Genomic DNA, 20,068 nt, shown 5'->3' with positions numbered 1-20,068 from the left:
TGTATGGTAAAAGCTGGCGGGCTAAGAGTTCAGACAAGCCAGCTGTCAGACGCTGGGCAAGGGGGTGACTTTGAGAAATTGGCTTCTTACGCTCAAACATGTCCTTGACAGACACCTAACTGTGGGCAGATGACCAGGAACTGCTACGTAAGAGAGACTGAGTGGAGGATGGTTGAGAGGGGGCAAGGAGGACAGCACTGGTTGACGTGGCTGAAGATGCTGGAGCAGGAGGAGGAGGGCGGCTTTCACTTTGTGTGCTGCTTCTACTCATGTGTTCTTCCCATCGGCCTTTGTGATGGGAGACCATGTGCCTTCGCAAAGCAGTTGTACCTAGGTGGCTGTTGGACTTCCCACGACTCAGTTTCTTTTGGCACAGGTTGCAAATGGCATCGCTGTTGTCAGAGGCAGACACACAAAAAAAATGCCACACTGCTGAGCTCTGCGATGATGGCATTCTGGTGGTGGCAACAGCATGCGTTGATGGGCGTCGGCGGACTGTCTGGCTGACCCCTGGTGACGATGCATGCTGTCTGACTGTGCCACTAGCTCCTTGAGACAACCTCCCCGTGCTTCCAAATCGTCTCCTCCTCCTCCTCTCTGTCTCCCCATCTGAACTTTCCCCCTCTTCTTCTTCTTCTCTTCTAGCAGGCACCCACGTGACATCCACCGACACATCATCATCAACCGTTTCACTTGTATCTGAAACATCAAGAAAGGAAGCAGCAGCGGGTACAACATCATCATCATCATCACACCGTACCTCCATGTCGGTAATGCTGCCTGACTGAGACTGATCACTATTATCTACATCCTCTGTCAATGATGGTTGCGCATCACTCATTTCTTCAAAATGATGTGTCAATAACTCCTGTGACAGATCTAGTGAAGCGGCTGTGGTGCTAGTGTTGGTGGTGGCGACAGGCGGCGGAGTGGCACTGGTCACTTGAGACCTGCCCAAAGCACAGCTGGACTTAGATGGTGCGTCAAGGTTAGGAGGACTAGCAGCGGAAGCTGAAGAAGATTGGGTTTCCTGTGTTAGCCATTCAACTAGGTCCTCCTCAGAAGTTTTTGCATCCCCCCTGGCACCCGGCGTCTGAACAATGTGCATATTTGTAGGGTCTAAAGGAATCACAGCACCACGACCACGACCACGGAACCTGCTGGGTGGCCTGCCTCTGCCTGTCATTTTTTTTTAATTGGACACTAACAATACTATTACACCAATTGAGTGGTGGCACTGTGAAAGTGGGCACAGTATACGCTGTGAGACTGACAACAACAAAAAAGACAGATGTTTTAAAAATCACAAATTGTTAATTTTTTTAAATATTACTAGTACTGTGGCAACAAATATGATTGTTTGGCACTATTTGGCAAATGAGCCTGTCTGGCACACACGCTGGGAGAAAGGAAACTGCAATTCAATGGCACTAGGAGACTGAAGAATCACAGTCAAAACAGTTATGATTAACAAAAATTCCAATCCTGTTACAATAAATATGAGTGGTGGCACTAATTGGCTAGTTGGGACTGGCACACAGGCAGGCAGGCCGGAGGAAAATGCAATTCAAGGGCACTAGTAGACTGCAGATTGACAGTCAAAACAGTGTTGATTGACAAATTTTGCAATACTGTTAAAAGAAATATGATTGCTAGCACTAATTGGATAGTTGGGCCTGGCACACAGGCTGACAGGCAGTAGAAAAGTGCAATTCAATGGCACAAGCAAAATGAGGATTAAGATCAACAATCAAGATTTTTTTTATTTTAATTAGTAACTATACTGTGACAACAATTAGGATTGGTGTAAATAGTTGGCAAGACGGCCTGGCACAAAAGGATGGCAGGCAGGAGGGAGATGCAATTCAAGGACACTAGGAGACTTATTAATGACTGTCAAAACAGTGATGATTGACAATTTTTGCAATACTGTTAAAATAAATATGATTGCTGACAACAATTGGCTAGGTGGGCCTGGCTCACAGCAGGCTGCAAGGCAGGAGGAAAGTGCTATTCAATGGCACCAGCAAACTGAGGTTTCAAATCACAGCAACTATTACCAAAAATTTAAATTTTTAATTATTAGAATACTGTCACAACAAATATGATTGGTGTAAATATTTTTTAAGTAGGCCTGGCACACAGGCTTGGAAGGCTGTAGAAAAGTGCTATTCTAGGGCACGAGCAAACTGAGGATTAAGATCATCAACAATAAAGATTTTTTTAATTGTAATTAGTAACTATACTGTGACAAAAAATTAGGATTGGTGTAAATAGTTGGCAAGACGGCCTGGCACAAAAGGATGGCAGGCAGGAGGGAGATGCAATTCAAGGACACTAGGAGACTGATTACTGACAGTCTAAACAGTAATGATTGACAATTTTTGCAATACTGTTAACAGAAATATGATTGCTGACAATTGGCTAGGTGGGCCTGGCTCACAGCAGGCTGCAAGGCAGGAGGAAAGTGTGATTCAATGGCACCAGCAAACTGAGGATTCAAATCACAGCAACTATTACCAAAAATTTTAATTTTTAATTATTAGAATACTGTCACAACAAATATGATTGGTGTAAATATTTTTTAAGTAGGCCTGGCACACAGGCTTGGAAGGCTGTAGAAAAGTACAATTCAAAGGCACGAGCAAACTGAGGGTTAAGATCATCAACAATAAAGATTTTTTTAATTGTAATTAGTAACTATACTGTGACAAAATATTTGGATTGGTGTAAATAGTTGGCAAGACGGCCTGGCACAAAAGGATGGCAGGCAGGAGGGAGATGCAATTCAAGGACACTAGGAGACTGATTACTGACAGTCTAAACAGTGATGATTGACAATTTTTGCAATACTGTTAACAGAAATATGATTGCTGACAACAATTGGCTAGGTGGGCCTGGCTCACAGCAGGCTGCAAGGCAGGAGGAAAGTGCTATTCAATGGCACCAGCAAACTGAGGATTCAAATCACAGCAACTATTACCAAAAATTTTAATTTTTAATTATTAGAATACTGTCACAACAAATATGATTGGTGTAAATATTTTTTAAGTAGGCCTGGCACACAGGCTTGGAAGGCTGTAGAAAAGTGCAATTCAAAGGCACGAGCAAACTGAGGGTTAAGATCATCAACAATAAAGATTTTTTTAATTGTAATTAGTAACTAAACTGTGACAAAAAATTTGGATTGGTGTAAATAGTTGGCAAGACGGCCTGGCACAAAAGGATGGCAGGCAGGAGGGAGATGCAATTCAAGGACACTAGGAGACTGATTACTGACAGTCTAAACAGTGATGATTGACAATTTTTGCAATACTGTTAACAGAAATATGATTGCTGACAACAATTGGCTAGGTGGGCCTGGCTCACAGCAGGCTGCAAGGCAGGAGGAAAGTGCTATTCAATGGCACCAGCAAACTGAGGATTCAAATCACAGCAACTATTACCAAAAACTTTAATTTTTAATTATTAGAATACTGTCACAACAAATATGATTGGTGTAAATATTTTTTAAGTAGGCCTGGCACACAGGCTTGGAAGGCTGTAGAAAAGTGAAATTCAAAGGCACGAGAAAACTGAGGATTAAGATCATCAACAATAAAGATTTTTTTAATTTTAATTAGTAACTATACTGTGACAAAAAATTTGGATTGGTGTAAATAGTTGGCAAGACGGCCTGGCACAAAAGGATGGCAGGCAGGAGGGAGATGCAATTCAAGGAAACTAGGAGACTGATTACTGACAGTCTAAACAGTGATGATTGACAATTTTTGCAATACTGTTAACAGAAATATGATTGCTGACAACAATTGGCTAGGTGGGCCTGGCTCACAGCAGGCTGCAAGGCAGGAGGAAAGTGCTATTCAATGGCACCCGCAAACTGACGATTCAAATCACAGCAACTATTACCAAAATTTTTAATTTTTAATTATTAGAATACTGACACAACAAATATGATTGGTGTAAATATTTTTTAAGTAGGCCTGGCACACAGGCTTGGAAGGCTGTAGAAAAGTGCAATTCAAAGGCACGAGCAAACTGAGGGTTAAGATCATCAACAATAAAGATTTTTTTAATTGTAATTAGTAACTATACTGTGACAAAAAATTTGGATTGGTGTAAATAGTTGGCAAGACGGCCTGGCACAAAAGGATGGCAGGCAGGAGGGAGATGCAATTCAAGGACACTAGGAGACTGATTACTGACAGTCTAAACAGTGATGATTGACAATTTTTGCAATACTGTTAACAGAAATATGATTGCTGACAACAATTGGCTAGGTGGGCCTGGCTCACAGCAGGCTGCAAGGCAGGAGGAAAGTGCTATTCAATGGCACCAGCAAACTGAGGATTCAAATCACAGCAACTATTACCAAAAACTTTAATTTTTAATTATTAGAATACTGTCACAACAAATATGATTGGTGTAAATATTTTTTAAGTAGGCCTGGCACACAGGCTTGGAAGGCTGTAGAAAAGTGAAATTCAAAGGCACGAGCAAACTGAGGATTAAGATCATCAACAATAAAGATTTTTTTTAATTTTAATTAGTAACTATACTGTGACAAAAAATTTGGATTGGTGTAAATAGTTGGCAAGACGGCCTGGCACAAAAGGATGGCAGGCAGGAGGGAGATGCAATTCAAGGACACTAGGAGACTGATTACTGACAGTCTAAACAGTGATGATTGACAATTTTTGCAATACTGTTAACAGAAATATGATTGGTGACAACAATTGGCTAGGTGGGCCTGGCTCACAGCAGGCTGCAAGGCAGGAGGAAAGTGCTATTTAATGGCACCAGCAAACTGAGGATTCAAATCACAGCAACTATTACCAAAAATTTTAATTTTTAATTATTAGAATACTGTCACAACAAATATGATTGGTGTAAATATTTTTTAAGTAGGCCTGGCACACAGGCTTGGAAGGCTGTAGAAAAGTGCTATTCTAGGGCACGAGCAAACTGAGGATTAGATCATCAACAATAAAGATTTTTTTAATTTTAATTAGTAACTATACTGTGACAAAAAATTTGGATTGTTGTAAATAGTTGGCAAGACGGCCTGGCACAAAAGGATGGCAGGCAGGAGGGAGATGCAATTCAAGGAAACTAGGAGACTGATTAATGACAGTCTAAACAGTGATGATTGACAATTTTTGCAATACTGTTAACAGAAATATGATTGCTGACAACAATTGGCTAGGTGGGCCTGGCTCACAGCAGGCTGCAAGGCAGGAGGAAAGTGCTATTCAATGGCACCAGCAAACTGACGATTCAAATCACAGCAACTATTACCAAAAATTTTAATTTTTAATTATTAGAATACTGTCACAACAAATATGATTGGTGTAAATATTTTTTAAGTAGGCCTGGCACACAGGCTTGGAAGGCTGTAGAAAAGGGCAATTCAAAGGCACAAGCAAACTGAGGGTTAAGATCATCAACAATAAAGATTTTTTTAATTTTAATTAGTAACTATACTGTGACAAAAAATTTGGATTGGTGTAAATAGTTTGCAAGACGGCCTGGCACAAAAGGATGGCAGGCAGGAGGGAGATGCAATTCAAGGAAACTAGGAGACTGATTACTGACAGTCTAAACAGTGATGATTGACAATTTTTGAAATACTGTTAACAGAAATATGATTGCTGACAACAATTGCTAGGTGGGCCTGGCTCACAGCAGGCTGCAAGGCAGGAGGAAAGTGCTATTCAATGGCACCAGCAAACTGACGATTCAAATCACAGCAACTATTACCAAAAATTTTAATTTTTAATTATTAGAATACTGTCACAACAAATATGATTGGTGTAAATATTTTTTAAGTAGGCCTGGCACACAGGCTTGGAAGGCTGTAGAAAAGTACAATTCAAAGGCACGAGCAAACTGAGGGTTAAGATCAACACTAAAAAATTTTTTTATTTAAATTAATAACTATACTGTCTGACTGTGACAACAATTATGATTGGTGTAAATAGTTGGCTAGACGGCCTGGCACAAAAGGCTGGCAGTGGCAGGCAGGAGGTAAATTAAATTCAATGGCCCTAGGAGACTGAATATTTGCAGTCCAAAAAATTATGTTTTTTTATTTTTTTATTACTGTTACAAGAATTGTGATTGGTGCCACTAATTGGGTACTTGGGCCTGGCAGACAGGCTGGCAGATATGAGTCGTGGATGGTAGGTAGGGCAGCAATTTAACACAGTATGCTGTGTAAGTGACAAAAACACAGGACTGCTAGAAAATTAAGTTACATTACACTAGCAAAATATTTTAAAATTTTAGATTTTAATATTAAAATTATGTTAAGAAGTGCAATGCACATATGACTCTATGAGTGGTCGCACTGGCTGGCTGCTACGTAGGGCAGCAATTATAACAACAGTATGCTGTGTAAGTCAGATAGACAGTTAGACACAGGCCTGATAGAAAATACAATTAGATTACACTAGCATAATGATTTAAAGACTTTTTTTGGAAATTTTAAGAAAAAGGTTAAGCACATACATATGAGTCATGGCTGATAGCCTTGGAAGGGCGGCTATTAAAAACAGTAGGCTCTGTATGTCGGATACACACACGCCTGATAGAAAATACTATTAGATTACACTAGAAAAATGATTGAAATTATTTTTTTGGGGGGGGGGATTAAAAATAGGTTAAACACATATGAGTCGTGGCTCATAGACTAGGGAGGGCAGCAAGTAAACACAGTAGGCTCTCTATGTCAGCAAAACACACAGGCTGGATAGAAAATTATATTAGATTACACTAGCAAACAAATTTAAACTTTTTTTTTTTATATATATATATATTAAAATTAAGGTGAAAGAAAAATAGATATGAGTGCTGGGTGGCTGCCTGGCACAGACCAATTAACCAAAAGACTGAAAAAAAAGAGGTATATTAATGCTGAGTGAGCCTGACAGACACAGGCATGATAGTAAATGTAATTAGATTACACTAGAAAAATATTTTTTTGTGTTTTTTTTTAAATTAAAAATAATGTTATAAACGGATATTAACACTGCTGGCTGCTGGCTGGCACAGAGCAATGAACCAGAGTATATGCTGTGTGACACTGGCCTGATAGAAAATGAAAAAAAATTACACTAGAAAAATAATTATATTTTTGGGTTAGTTAAATTTAAACTAATGTTGTTAGGCACGAAATATAGCCCTAAAAATGGCTTTTTGGGGTGCTGTGCTTGCAGCAGAGATGAGTGGAGTCCTTCTGGACTGTAAATACACTAGCCTAGCTATGTTTTTCCTATTAATGTCAGGAGCAAAAACACAACACGTCCTCTCATTAAAAAAGCAAGGTCGTTATGAGTCTAAAATGGCGGATTCCGAGTAGCTGGGAGTGTCTGTGAGGGAGTGTCTGATGTTGATTGGCTCTAATGTGTCAGGCGGCTGTGACATAAAGGGTCAAAGTTTCCACAATGATGACACATAGGGGCGGATCGAACATCGCCATGTGTTTGCCCACAAACGCGAACGCGAACGCGAACAACCTATGTTCGCTGTGAACCGTTTGCGGGCGAACAGTTCGGGACATCACTACTGCTTGGTACATTACGCCCTGTGTGGAGGAGGAGTGAGCTGAAGAATCATTGAAGGGGTAACATTTTCTTGAAGGAGAGGTAACGGCAACAACTACCTGTCTAAGGACGGATGAATATCCCCCACCTCGCTAAATATACAAGATTTTTCATGTGGATCCCCCACACAGGGTTGTTAATGAGGAAATAGTACCACACATTTGCTTATTTATTGCACATGCACAAGTTACTTTACTAACAGACTGCATCAGTGAACGTTCATAAATGCTGCTTGCTGTTTATCATTATTTGGCTCTTGACTGCTGCTGTACATGTTGTCTGCTTTGAAGTTACGTTTACACGCAATGGAATAATATACAGCATTGCTGTTTTGGTTACAACTGCTGCACCTTTGCATATTCCAAAGTGTTATACCGCTTGCTGATTAACATTGACTACAAGATTGACTGCTGCTTTTATATATACAGCTTGCTAACAAGTTGCCAAAATTATGAAAACAATATGTGACTCTGATTTAACTGCAGCTGTGGCATTTTTGGCAATACTAACCTACAATTGTTGCTTTACTACTGCCACTCTTTTACTAAGAATCATCACGTGACATTTTTGCAGCTGTGACATTTATTTTGCTATTATTGTTTGGTTCAGTATTTGTGCACTTTTTACCTGCCGGCTTAGCAATAACATAAGGTGTATGTGGGGCCCATGTGTTGTCTTCTAAGTGTATGTTTTTTGTTTTTTGTTGTTTTTTGTGTGCATATATATTTTAGAATGTATTTAAGTTTAGGTTTATTTATTTGCACTTATTAAATCACATTTTGGTATATTCAGTTGTTCTGTATTTGTGTTTATTAGTAGTGTGCAATATCCCTGGTCTTTTTAGGTTTTACCTTATACCGGTAATTTCCTTTTCTCTCTTTTTATTTTGTATGTAAATGTATTTACCAGGTTGCACCTCTTTATCCTAGTAAATCTATATTGGTATTAATATTACCTTATTTGGGTTTAGTAGAGCGGACTAAATTTCTGTTTTCCTTTTTATATTACAAAAAAGGAAAAAACATGATTTATTTTTTATAAAAGAAACAAAATATAAAGATACAAATAAATGTGATTGTCATGAAGCAATTATAAACTCTAATCACTGTACCAAAAAGGGTCAACTATTGTGTCTTTGGTTTAAACTGGACATGATGATATTATTGCCATTTATCTGTACTACCAAGTATTTTTCTATATAATTCTCAGGAAAACTATTTTTCAAGAAAGGAGAAAAAAAAAATATTAAATATTATATTATTTATAACTTGAATATTTATAGAGAAGCTGTAGAGAATTTTCAAAAACAGAGAAAGCTTTTACTTCCACTGAAATACTTGTGTAAAAATACATGTACAAAGGGACAATTTTATGTGGGTTTCACTACAGGTAAAAATAAACAGAAAATGTATTTACATGAAGTTGAATTAGGGACCCTTAAATGTCTACTTCACCAAACTCAATAATAATTTTCACAAAGATAATTCCTAAAAATGTATTTAAAATAGAATTTAGAAAACCCAAACTAAATAATAAGTCTCGTTGTTTGAGCATTTATTAAAATCTATGAACTAAGAAAATATACAACTTTCCTGGAAAACTGCTAAATAAATCAAATCTGTAAACCCATATTGAAAATGTGATACCACTCACAAACATCTCATTCTCTTTGCTGCATATTAAGGTTAGCTTTATTGGTTTACAATTTAATATTTTTCATCAAGCTATATTTCCATCGTGTACAATGACATTTTCACAATGAAATACAATCTAAAAATCAAACCAACAGCTTTTGTTGAAAATGATACTGGCAGTGCTTTAGGAACAGAAGGTCCGCAATACAAGCATTCCTTCCGGCATTTAAAGCCATTGTTTATTGATTGCCTAGAGTACTGGAGAACTGAATGTCTTAAAATAACAATGTCAGATACACAATAGAGACGGAAGATAACATCTTATATAGACACTCATGAACAAAGATATTACCCCAACCCCCCTTTAATCTACCTAGACACATTACCCTCTTCTCTTTAATAATTACCTCCTAATCAATGTTACATTTCTTTACTGTACCAAGTGTAATTCTTTCTTGTACAGCAGCAAGCTAATATGTTCATAAATTTCTAAAACCTAGACCTTTATCAGATTTCCAATGCGTCCATGGTCTAACCATAAACACTATATCATGTTTAGTTGTATATAATCCCTTCAATCTTTTAGAACATATTGGATGAAGGAGTAGTATGGTCTAGTTCAAACAATAATCCACGGGTAGAAGTCTCTAGCATTTTAATTTTAGTCAGCTTTGTGTGTATAAACTAACATGCAACCACACCAATAGAATATACTAGAATAAATTTATGTTTATTTTTTCTTTTCCTGACCATATAGACTACTACTAAAATGCTTATATTTTTCAAACTTCTTAAACATATACTTAACTGCTGATTTTCTTCTTTGAAATTTTTCTCATATTTCTTACACAAGTGCTATGCTATATCATTATGAAGGGTTTGGCTTTGCCAAGAGACAATCTTTCAGGCATCTTGGCAGCGTACTAACAACAAACAGAAATCATAACATATCATAATATGTTGCTTTATTTTCTCTAAGCTCCTTTACTTCAAAATGCGGTAAAGCCAACAACTAGAAGGATATATATCTGCCATGATGCCTAGGAAAAAATGTAGAATGGAAGGGAAAAGAATAGAAATCATTGTTTTTCAGAGCATACAGCAATGAATATAAAGACCTGGCCACAATCTAGGAAAATATAATAGATATTACATAAGCTGTAGCCCAAAGTTGAATACTTAAAGTAAAAAATGCAAATCCCATATGACGTGCAGAAAAAGATTATTGAACCAATGTCCTGGTAAAAAAAAACTAAAAAAAAATAAAGATGTAGTAGTTTTTTATAAGCAAAAAATAAAATTAAAAAAGGTTGCTCTGGTAACACACATAAGACTTTGTACATAGAAACGTGAAAATAAGTTATAAAGGCACAATATTTACACACATTTATAAAATTTGACAAATTAATTACTCTTTTGTCAATAACATTCACTTCAAGGGGCCGATTTATCAATGTGCGCTGTGGCGGATCACGTCTACCCCATATCAATAAATGGCGACAGAATACGCTGTCTGCATTTACCATTGCACAAGCATTTTGTGTGAAATGCTTGTGCAATGCCGCCCCCTGCAGATTTGCGGCCAATCGGCTGCTAGCAGAGGGTGTCAATCCAATTGAGATTATTGCTGTCCGCTGCCTCAGAGGTGGCAGACGAGTTAAGGAGCAGCGGTCTTAAGCGGTCTGCATTCATAGCTACATAAATTGATCCCAAAGGTTTTATGTACAGATATTTTTGTGCCACTTACTGAGAAGATGATGGATATAAAATATTACTGTTAGAGTGCCCTTTTCTAAGAAAGGAACATAGTACTGACAATACAAATGTGCAAATATTTCACAAAATGAATCAAATCACTCTAATGTCAGACAGAATTAGCTAGTGAATGTTTACATTTTGATAAAGATTTCAAGATTTAGAAAAATACTGCAGATTCAATTGGAAGACAGAGAGAGACATTTGATTAAATATTTCACTTGAATCTATGGGACAGACCGCGGTGAAAGATTATTGTAGAACACATCTATACTATAATTGTGTTTGTAATGCGTGCGTCGCCAGTTGCGTGCAGCCAAAAGAATCCACCTGGATGCTGCATCTAGGTGGATTCCGAAAATGGCAGGGTGGCAGGGTGGTGAAAAAAATCCACCCTGCCATTTTCGGAAGCATAGGCAAACAAAGCTTTTAAAAAAAAAACATGCAACCGCCCGCACAAAATAACGAAAAAAACATGTAACCGCCCCCACGAAATAACAAAAAAGCCTAAATGCCCGCACAAAGTATGACAAGAAAAACTAACCTCCCGCAAAAAGTATTAACAAACACCTTAACCGTAATTAACCCCTAATCTAAACTAAACTACCAATAACCCTTAAAAGGGCCTTTAGTAGGGCATTGCCCTAAGTTAACCAGCTCTTTTAAAATTAAAAAATGCTAAGACCCCCCTAACAGTAAAAAAACCCCACCATTAAAACCCCCAAAATAAAAAACCTAACACTAAAAAAAACTCAACTACCCATTGCCCCTAAAGGGGCATTTGTATGGACATTGCCCTTAAAATGGCATTCAGCTATTTTACTGCTCTTAAAAGGGCATTAAATCCCTAATCTTAAAAAAAAAAAAAAAAAAAAAAAGCCTAATAGGTTCTCACCGTTCCTGAAGCCTGGCAGATAAGGTCTTAATCCAGGCAGTCCCATCATCTTCTATCTTCATACGATCGCCCGTCACACACTGAAGATTGAATGCAAGGTACCCCATATTTATTGAGGTACCTTGCACTACTATTGGCTGAAATTTTTAAATCAACCAATAGGACGAGAGCTACTGAAATATTATTGGCTGATTTGAACAGCCAATAGAATTTCAGTAGCTCTAATCCTATTGGTTGATTTCAAAATTTCAGCCAATAAGAATGCAAGGTACCCCAAATTGATTGCAGTACCTTCCATTCAATGTTTAGTTTACACCGGAGATCGGATAAAGAGGAGCCTCCACGCCGCTGAGGATCACCGCTGAAGACCGCCGCTGAGGACCACCGCTTTGGATCCGTGCATCAGGGAAAGCCGATCCACACTGCCTTCGTTCAGGATGAAGATAGAAGATGATGTAGCCGCTGGAAGAAGACCTTCTCTGCCGGACTTCAGGAACGGTGAGTACCTATTTGGGGCTTAGTTTTAGATTTTTTTTATTTATTTTTTATTTTTAAGATTAGGGATTTAATGGGCTGTAAAAGAGCTGATTGCCCCTTTAAGGGCAGTAAAAGAGATGGATGCCCTTTAAGGGCAATGCCCATACAAATGCCCCTTTAGGGGCAATGGGCAGCTTGGGTTTTTTTAGTGTTAGGATTTTTTATTTTGGGGGGTTGGGTGGGTGGGGGTTTTTTAATGTTAGGGGGTAATTAGTAATTTTTTTAAAGTAAAAGAGCTGTTTAACTTAGGGCAATGCCTTTTAAGGGCTATTGCTAGTTTAGTATTACATCAGGGGGTGTTTTTAGTTTGGGGGATTTTTTATTTTTATAGGGGTATTAGTTTAGGTTTAATTTTTTTATTTTGGATAGCTTTGTTTATTTTTTCTGTAATTTTAATTTTTTTTAATTTTAGTAAAATTAGCTTAGGGGTTTGTATTTTTTTAAACATAGGCCTGCCCAGAGTAGCAAATAAAAGGCTTTTTCAGAAAACATTCCAGGAATATAATTCAGGCCATTGCTTATTTATCTTATACTTATTGTATGTACTTGTACCAACTTGCATTTGTTTACAGACTAATGCACATTCGTCACAAAAATTGTGATTTTCGTTTCATTTTAATGATATGAATAAACCCGAAGAATGCATCAAAGACAATGAAAGAAAATGGAAAAATAGTGAAACATTTACATTTGTTTTAACAAAAAACTAGTGTAAATGTTTTACAAAAATTCAGTTTTCATTTCGTTTTAAATGAAACGAATACCGAATAGTGCAGCCACAGAATATGCATGGAAACAAATTTCCCTGAATATTCAGAACGAAAATTTCATCCAAAACAACATTTTCTGGGCTGGAAACGTCTAATTTGTTTTATGTAATTTATTATTGACACATTACATCTTGGTACTGGAGTTATTTACATGTAGTGTAACAATTAAAATATGTCTGTGGTTTTACAGTAAGAAGACACTAACCTCAGCATCATATTCCCATAACTGGTTGCCTCTCATGTGGTGGCATTTCAGCATTAGCACCGGGCCATTCAGTCTTGATACATCCATACATAAATCATCAGTTCGAATCTCCTTATCAGCTGTGTATGAAAATACCTGTAAAACACAATTAATTTCTAGTCATGCCAAAAAAAGATAATTATTTTTTTTGCCTAGTAATTTAAATTTCAATGGCTCAGTATCTTATATATTCATATTATAATTTTTTATTATTATTATTTATTTGCCAATATCCCGCAGATGTTACAAAAATAAGGACAATACCAGCATTTTTACCAGAGAATATTGTTATATTGAAAGTAACCATGGTTATCTTGAACACACAACCTAAAGCAGGCAATATAGAAAATTCTCCATATACACTCATTGAAAACAAACCCACATACCCCTGTCTACATTCGTCCTCAAATTATACAAATGCACAAACTTTTACAACATAAAAAATTCAGCCAACTTATTGCATTCTAAAGTTGACACAAAACTACTTCCTACTCACCCTTTTTGGTATATCCACTCATTTGGGTAAACATAATGGTGCAAATTAATTATGTAACAAACTTTCCAGTCCAGAATACATTTCTCTGCTGAAATACATTTTTTACTAGATGATATTATTTGTGCCCGTGGCAATTATGATTGTGGTGCATAATGTCTAGTAATTACTCAGAAAGAATAACATGGTGGGTGTGAATATAGAATGAGTCAGCCATCATGGAGCAATACAAGCCTTTCCTCTCTGTTGCAATTCTGTGTTGTCTTGCCAGCACCTTGTGTTCTCCCTATTCTAAACTTTTCATTCTTATTAGTCTTATTTATTAAATGTATATTTATTTTAACATTTCTCTTAAGTTTTCTAAGCATCATATGAAATTTCCCTTAAAGGAAAAGTAAAAGTTAAAACAGAAAGCACTTAAAGCAATGTACAGACTACATATACTTGGTTGAGCAGCCTCAGTTTGATTTTACAACCTTACGGCTAGATTTGGAGTTTGGCGTTAGCCGTGAAAACCAGCGTTAGAGGCTCCTAACGCTGGTTTTAGGCTAACTCCGGTATTTAGAGTCACTCAAGAAAGGGTCTAACGCTCACTTTTCAGCCGCGACTTTTCCATACCGCAGATCCCCTTACGTCAATTGCGTATCCTATCTTTTCAATGGGATCTTTCTAACTCCGGTATTTAGAGTCGTGTCTGAAGTGAGCGTTAGAAATCTAACGACAAAACTCCAGCCGCAGAAAAAAGTCAGTAGTTAAGAGCTTTTTGGGCTAACGCCGGTTCATAAAGCTCTTAACTACTGTACTCTAAAGTACACTAACACCCATAAACTACCTATGTACCCCTAAACCGAGGCCCCCCCACATCGCCGCCACTGGATTAAATTTTTTTAACCCCTAATCTGCCGACCGCCACCTACGTTATACTTATGTACCCCTAATCTGCTGCCCCTAACACCGCCGACCCCTGTATTATATTTATTAACCCCTAATCTGCCCCCCACAACGTCGCCGCCAGCTACCTACAATAATTAACCCCTAATCTGCTGACCGCAAAGCGCCGCCACCTACATTATAGCTATGTACCCCTAATTTGCTGCCCCTAACACCGCCGACCCCTATATTATATTTATTAACCCCTAATCTGCCCCCCTCAACGTCGCCTTCACCTGCCTACACTTATTAACCCCTAATCTGCCGAGCGGACCGCACCGCTACTATAATAAAGTTATTAACCCCTAATCCGCCTCACTAACCCTATAATAAATAGTATTAACCCCTAATCTGCCCTCCCTAACATCGCCGACACCTAACTTCAATTATTAACCCCTAATCTGCCGACCGGAGCTCACCGCTATTCTAATAAATGTATTAACCCCTAAAGCTAAGTCTAACCCTAACACTAACACCCCCCTAAGTTAAATATAATTTAAATCTAACGAAATAAATTAACTCTTATTAAATAAATTATTCCTATTTAAAGCTAAATACTTACCTGTAAAATAAATCCTAATATAGCTACAATATAAATTATAATTACATTGTAGCTATTTTAGGATTAATATTTATTTTACAGGCAACTTTGTAATTATTTTAACCATGTACAATAGCTATTAAATAGTTAAGAACTATTTAATAGCTACCTAGTTAAAATAATTACAAAATTACCTGTAAAATAAATCCTAACCTAAGTTACAATTAAACCTAACACTATACTATCATTAAATTAATTAAATAAAATACCTATAATTACCTACAATTAAACCTAACACTACACTATCAATACATTAATTAAATACAATATCTACAAATAACTACAATGAAATAAACTAACTAAAGTACAAAAAATAAAAAAGAACTAAGTTACAAAAAATAAAAAAATATTTACAAACATAAGAAAAATATTACAACAATTTTAAACTAATTACACCTACTCTAAGCCCCCTAATAAAATAACAAAGACCCCCAAAATAAAAAATGCCCTACCCTATTCTAAATTACTAACGTTCAAAGCTCTTTTACCTTACCAGCCCTGAACAGGGCCCTTTGCGGGGCATGTCCCAAGAAGTTCAGCTCTTTTGCCTGTAAAAAAAACATACAATACCCCCCCCAACATTACAACCCACCACCCACATACCCCTAATCTAACCCAAACCCCCCTTAAATAAACCTAACACTAAGCCCCTGAAGATCATCCTACCTTGTCTTCACCTCACCAGGTATCACCGATCCGTCCTGGCTCCAAAATCTTCATCCAACCCAAGCGGGGGCTGGCGATCCATCATCCGGTGGCTGAAGAGGTCCAGAAGAGGCTCCAAAGTCTTCATCCTATCCGGGAAGAAGAGGCGATCCGGACCGGCAACCATCTTGATCCAAGCGGCATCTTCTATCTTCATTCCGATGATGACCGGCTCCATCCTGAAGACCTCCACCGCGGACCCATCTTCTTCCGGCGACATCCAACTGAAGAATGACGGTTCCTTTAAGGGACGTCATCCAAGATGGCGTCCCTCGAATTACGATTGGCTGATAGGATTGTATCAGCCAATCGGAATTAAGGTAGGAATATTCTGATTGGCTGATGGAATCAGCCAATCAGAATCAAGTTCAATCCAATTGGCTGATCCAATCAGCCAATCAGATTGAGCTCGCATTCTATTGGCTGATCGGAACCTGTTCAGGGCTGGTAAGGTAAAAGAGATTTGAACTTTAGTAATTTAGAATAGGGTAGGGCATTTTTTATTTTGGGGGTCTTTGTTATTTTATTAGGGGGCTTAGAGTAGGTGTAATTAGTTTAAAATTGTTGTAATATTTTTCTTATGTTTGTAAATATTTTTTTATTTTTTGTAACTTAGTTCTTTTTTATTTTTTGTACTTAAGTTAGTTTATTTCATTGTAGTTATTTGTAGGAATTGTATTTAATTTATTTATTGATAGGGTAGTGTTAGGTTTAATTCTAACTTAGTTTAGGATTTATTTTACAGGTAATTTTGTAATTATTTTAACTAGGTAACTATTAAATAGTTCTTAACTATTTAATAGCTATTGTACATGGTTAAAATAATTACAAAGTTGCCTGTAAAATAAATATTAATCCTAAAATAGCTACAATGTAATTATAATTTATATTGTAGCTATATAAGGATTTATTTTACAGGTAAGTATTTAGCTTTAAATAGGAATAATTTATTTAATAAGAGATAATTAATTTCGTTAGATGTAAATTATATTTAATTTAGGGGGGTGTTAGTGTTAGGGTTAGACTTAGCTTTAGGGGTTAATACATTTATTAGACTAGCGGTGAGCTCCAGTCGGCAGATTAGGGGTTAATAATTGAAGTTAGGTGTCGGCGATGTTAGGGAGGGCAGATTAGGGGTTAATACTATTTATTATAGGGTTAGTGAGGCGGATTAGGGGTTAATAACTTTATTATAGTAGCGCTCAGGTCCGCTCGGCAGATTAGGGGTTAATAAGTGTAGGCAGGTAGAGGCGACATTGTGGGGGGCAGATTAGGGGTTAATAAATATAATATAGGGGTCGGCGATGTTAGGGCAGCAGATTAGGGGTACATAGGGATAATGTAAGTAGAGGCGGTTTACGGAGCGGCAGATTAGGGGTTAATAATAATATGCAGGGGTCAGCGATAGCGGGGGCGGCAGATTAGGGGTTAATAAGTGTAAGGTTAGGGGTGTTTAGACTCGGGGTACATGTTAGAGTGTTAGGTGCAGACGTAGGAAGTGTTTCCGCATAGCAAACAATGGGGCTGCGTTAGGAGCTGAACGCGGCTTTTTTGCAGGTGTTAGGTTTTTTTTCAGCTCAAACAGCCCCATTGTTTCCTATGGGGGAATCGTGCACGAGCACGTTTTTGAGGCTGGCCGCTTGCGTAAGCAACTCTGGTATCGAGAGTTGAAGCTGCGTTAAATATACTCTACGCTCCTTTTTTGGAGCCTAACGCAGCCTTTATGTGGACTCTCAATACCAGAGTTATTTTTATGGTGCGGCCAGAATAAAAGCCGGCGTTAGCTTTTCGGGTCGTTACCGACAAAACTCCAAATCTAGCTGTTATTTTGTTCGCATTCTAGCATGTAAGGGATCATACACAGCAAGTCAAAAAATCAGTTTAGGTAGATGCATGGTGTAAAAGATTAGTGATTCTGACTCCTCTCAAATTAACCTCTGTTTTAATCTCAACACTCCTGGGATTGAAACTGTATGTTTTAACATTGCAAAGTGCATGGTAAAGAAGACATACATATTATAAAAAGATAAATTAGCTAATATTCTACTCTCTCTCACACACAAACACACACACACACACACACACATATATATATAACACACACACACACACACACACACACACACATATATATATAACACACACACACACACACACACATATATATATAACACACACACACACACACACACACACACACACATATATATATAACACACACACACACACACACACACATATATATATAACACACACACACACACACACACACATATATATATAACACACACACACACACACACACACACACACACATATATATATAACACACACACACACACACACACACACACACATATATATATAACACACACACACACACACACACACACACATATATATATAACACACACACACACACACACACACACACATATATATATAACACACACAAACACACACACACACACACACACATATATATATAACACACACACACACACACACACACACACACACACACACATATATATATAACACACACACACACACACACACACACACATATATATATAACACACACACACACACACACACACACACACATATATATATAACACACACACACACACACACACACACACACACATATATATATAACACACACACACACACACACACACACACACACATATATATATATAACACACACACACACACACACACACACACATATATATATACAGTTCTATGCAAAAGTTTAGGCACCCCTGACAATTTCCATATGTGCGTCTCTGTGTTTGTGTATATTTATATACAGGGAGTGCAGAATTATTAGGCAAGTTGTATTTTTGAGGATTAATTTTATTATTGAACAACAACCATGTTCTCAATGAACCCAAAAAACTCATTAATATCAAAGCTGAATAGTTTTGGAAGTAGTTTTTAGTTTGTTTTTAGTTATAGCTATTTTAGGGGGATAACTGTGTGTGCAGGTGACTATTACTGTGCATAATTATTAGGCAACTTAACAAAAAACAAATATATACCCATTTCAATTATTTATTTTTACCAGTGAAACCAATATAACATCTCAACATTCACAAATATACATTTCTGACATTCAAAAACAAAACAAAAACAAATCAGTGACCAATAGAGCCACCTTTCTTTGCAAGGACACTCAAAAGCCTGCCATCCATGGATTCTGTCAGTGTTTTGATCTGTTCACCATCAACATTGCGTGCAGCAGCAACCACAGCCTCCCAGACACTGTTCAGAGAGGTGTACTGTTTTCCCTTCTTGTAAATCTCACATTTGATGATGGACCACAGGTTCTCAATGGGGTTCAGATCAGGTGAACAAGGAGGCCATGTCATTAGATTTTCTTCTTTTATACCCTTTCTTGCCAGCCACGCTGTGGAGTACTTGGACGCGTGTGATGGAGCATTGTCCTGCATGAAAATCATGTTTTTCTTGAAGGATGCAGACTTCTTCCTGTACCACTGCTTGAAGAAGGTGTCTTCCAGAAACTGGCAGTAGGACTGGGAGTTGAGCTTGACTCCATCCTCAACCCAAAAAGGCCCCACAAGCTCATCTTTGATGATACCAGCCCAAACCAGTACTCCACCTCCACCTTGCTGGCGTCTGAGTCGGACTGGAGCTCTCTGCCCTTTACCAATCCAGCCACGGGCCCATCCATCTGGCCCATCAAGACTCACTCTCATTTCATCAGTCCATAAAACCTTAGAAAAATCAGTCTTGAGATATTTCTTGGCCCAGTCTTGACGTTTCAGCTTGTGTGTCTTGTTCAGTGGTGGTCGTCTTTCAGCCTTTCTTACCTTGGCCATGTCTCTGAGTATTGCACACCTTGTGCTTTTGGGCACTCCAGTGATGTTG

At 37.7% G+C, this 20,068-nt stretch overlaps 1 protein-coding gene across 3 annotated transcripts in view; it reads right to left on the bottom strand.

Moving 5' to 3' along the window:
- Positions 1–20,068, bottom strand: part of GALNT13 (polypeptide N-acetylgalactosaminyltransferase 13) — a 766,581-nt gene that overhangs the window by 101,757 nt on the left and 644,756 nt on the right. For 2 of the 3 annotated variants that reach the window (XM_053698312.1, XM_053698310.1), the window contains exon 10: positions 13,401–13,535. In XM_053698312.1, coding sequence (XP_053554287.1) covers positions 13,401–13,535 — 135 coding nt within the window. The remainder of the gene's footprint in view (positions 1–13,400; positions 13,536–20,068) is intronic. The other variant, XM_053698311.1, reaches the window with a different exon arrangement.

Source organism: Bombina bombina, chromosome 1 (genome assembly GCF_027579735.1).
Source record: "Bombina bombina isolate aBomBom1 chromosome 1, aBomBom1.pri, whole genome shotgun sequence".
Taxonomy (NCBI): domain Eukaryota; kingdom Metazoa; phylum Chordata; class Amphibia; order Anura; family Bombinatoridae; genus Bombina; species Bombina bombina.
The sequence above is the reverse complement of the archived record's forward strand: the minus strand, read 5'-3'. Positions and strand labels throughout refer to the sequence as shown.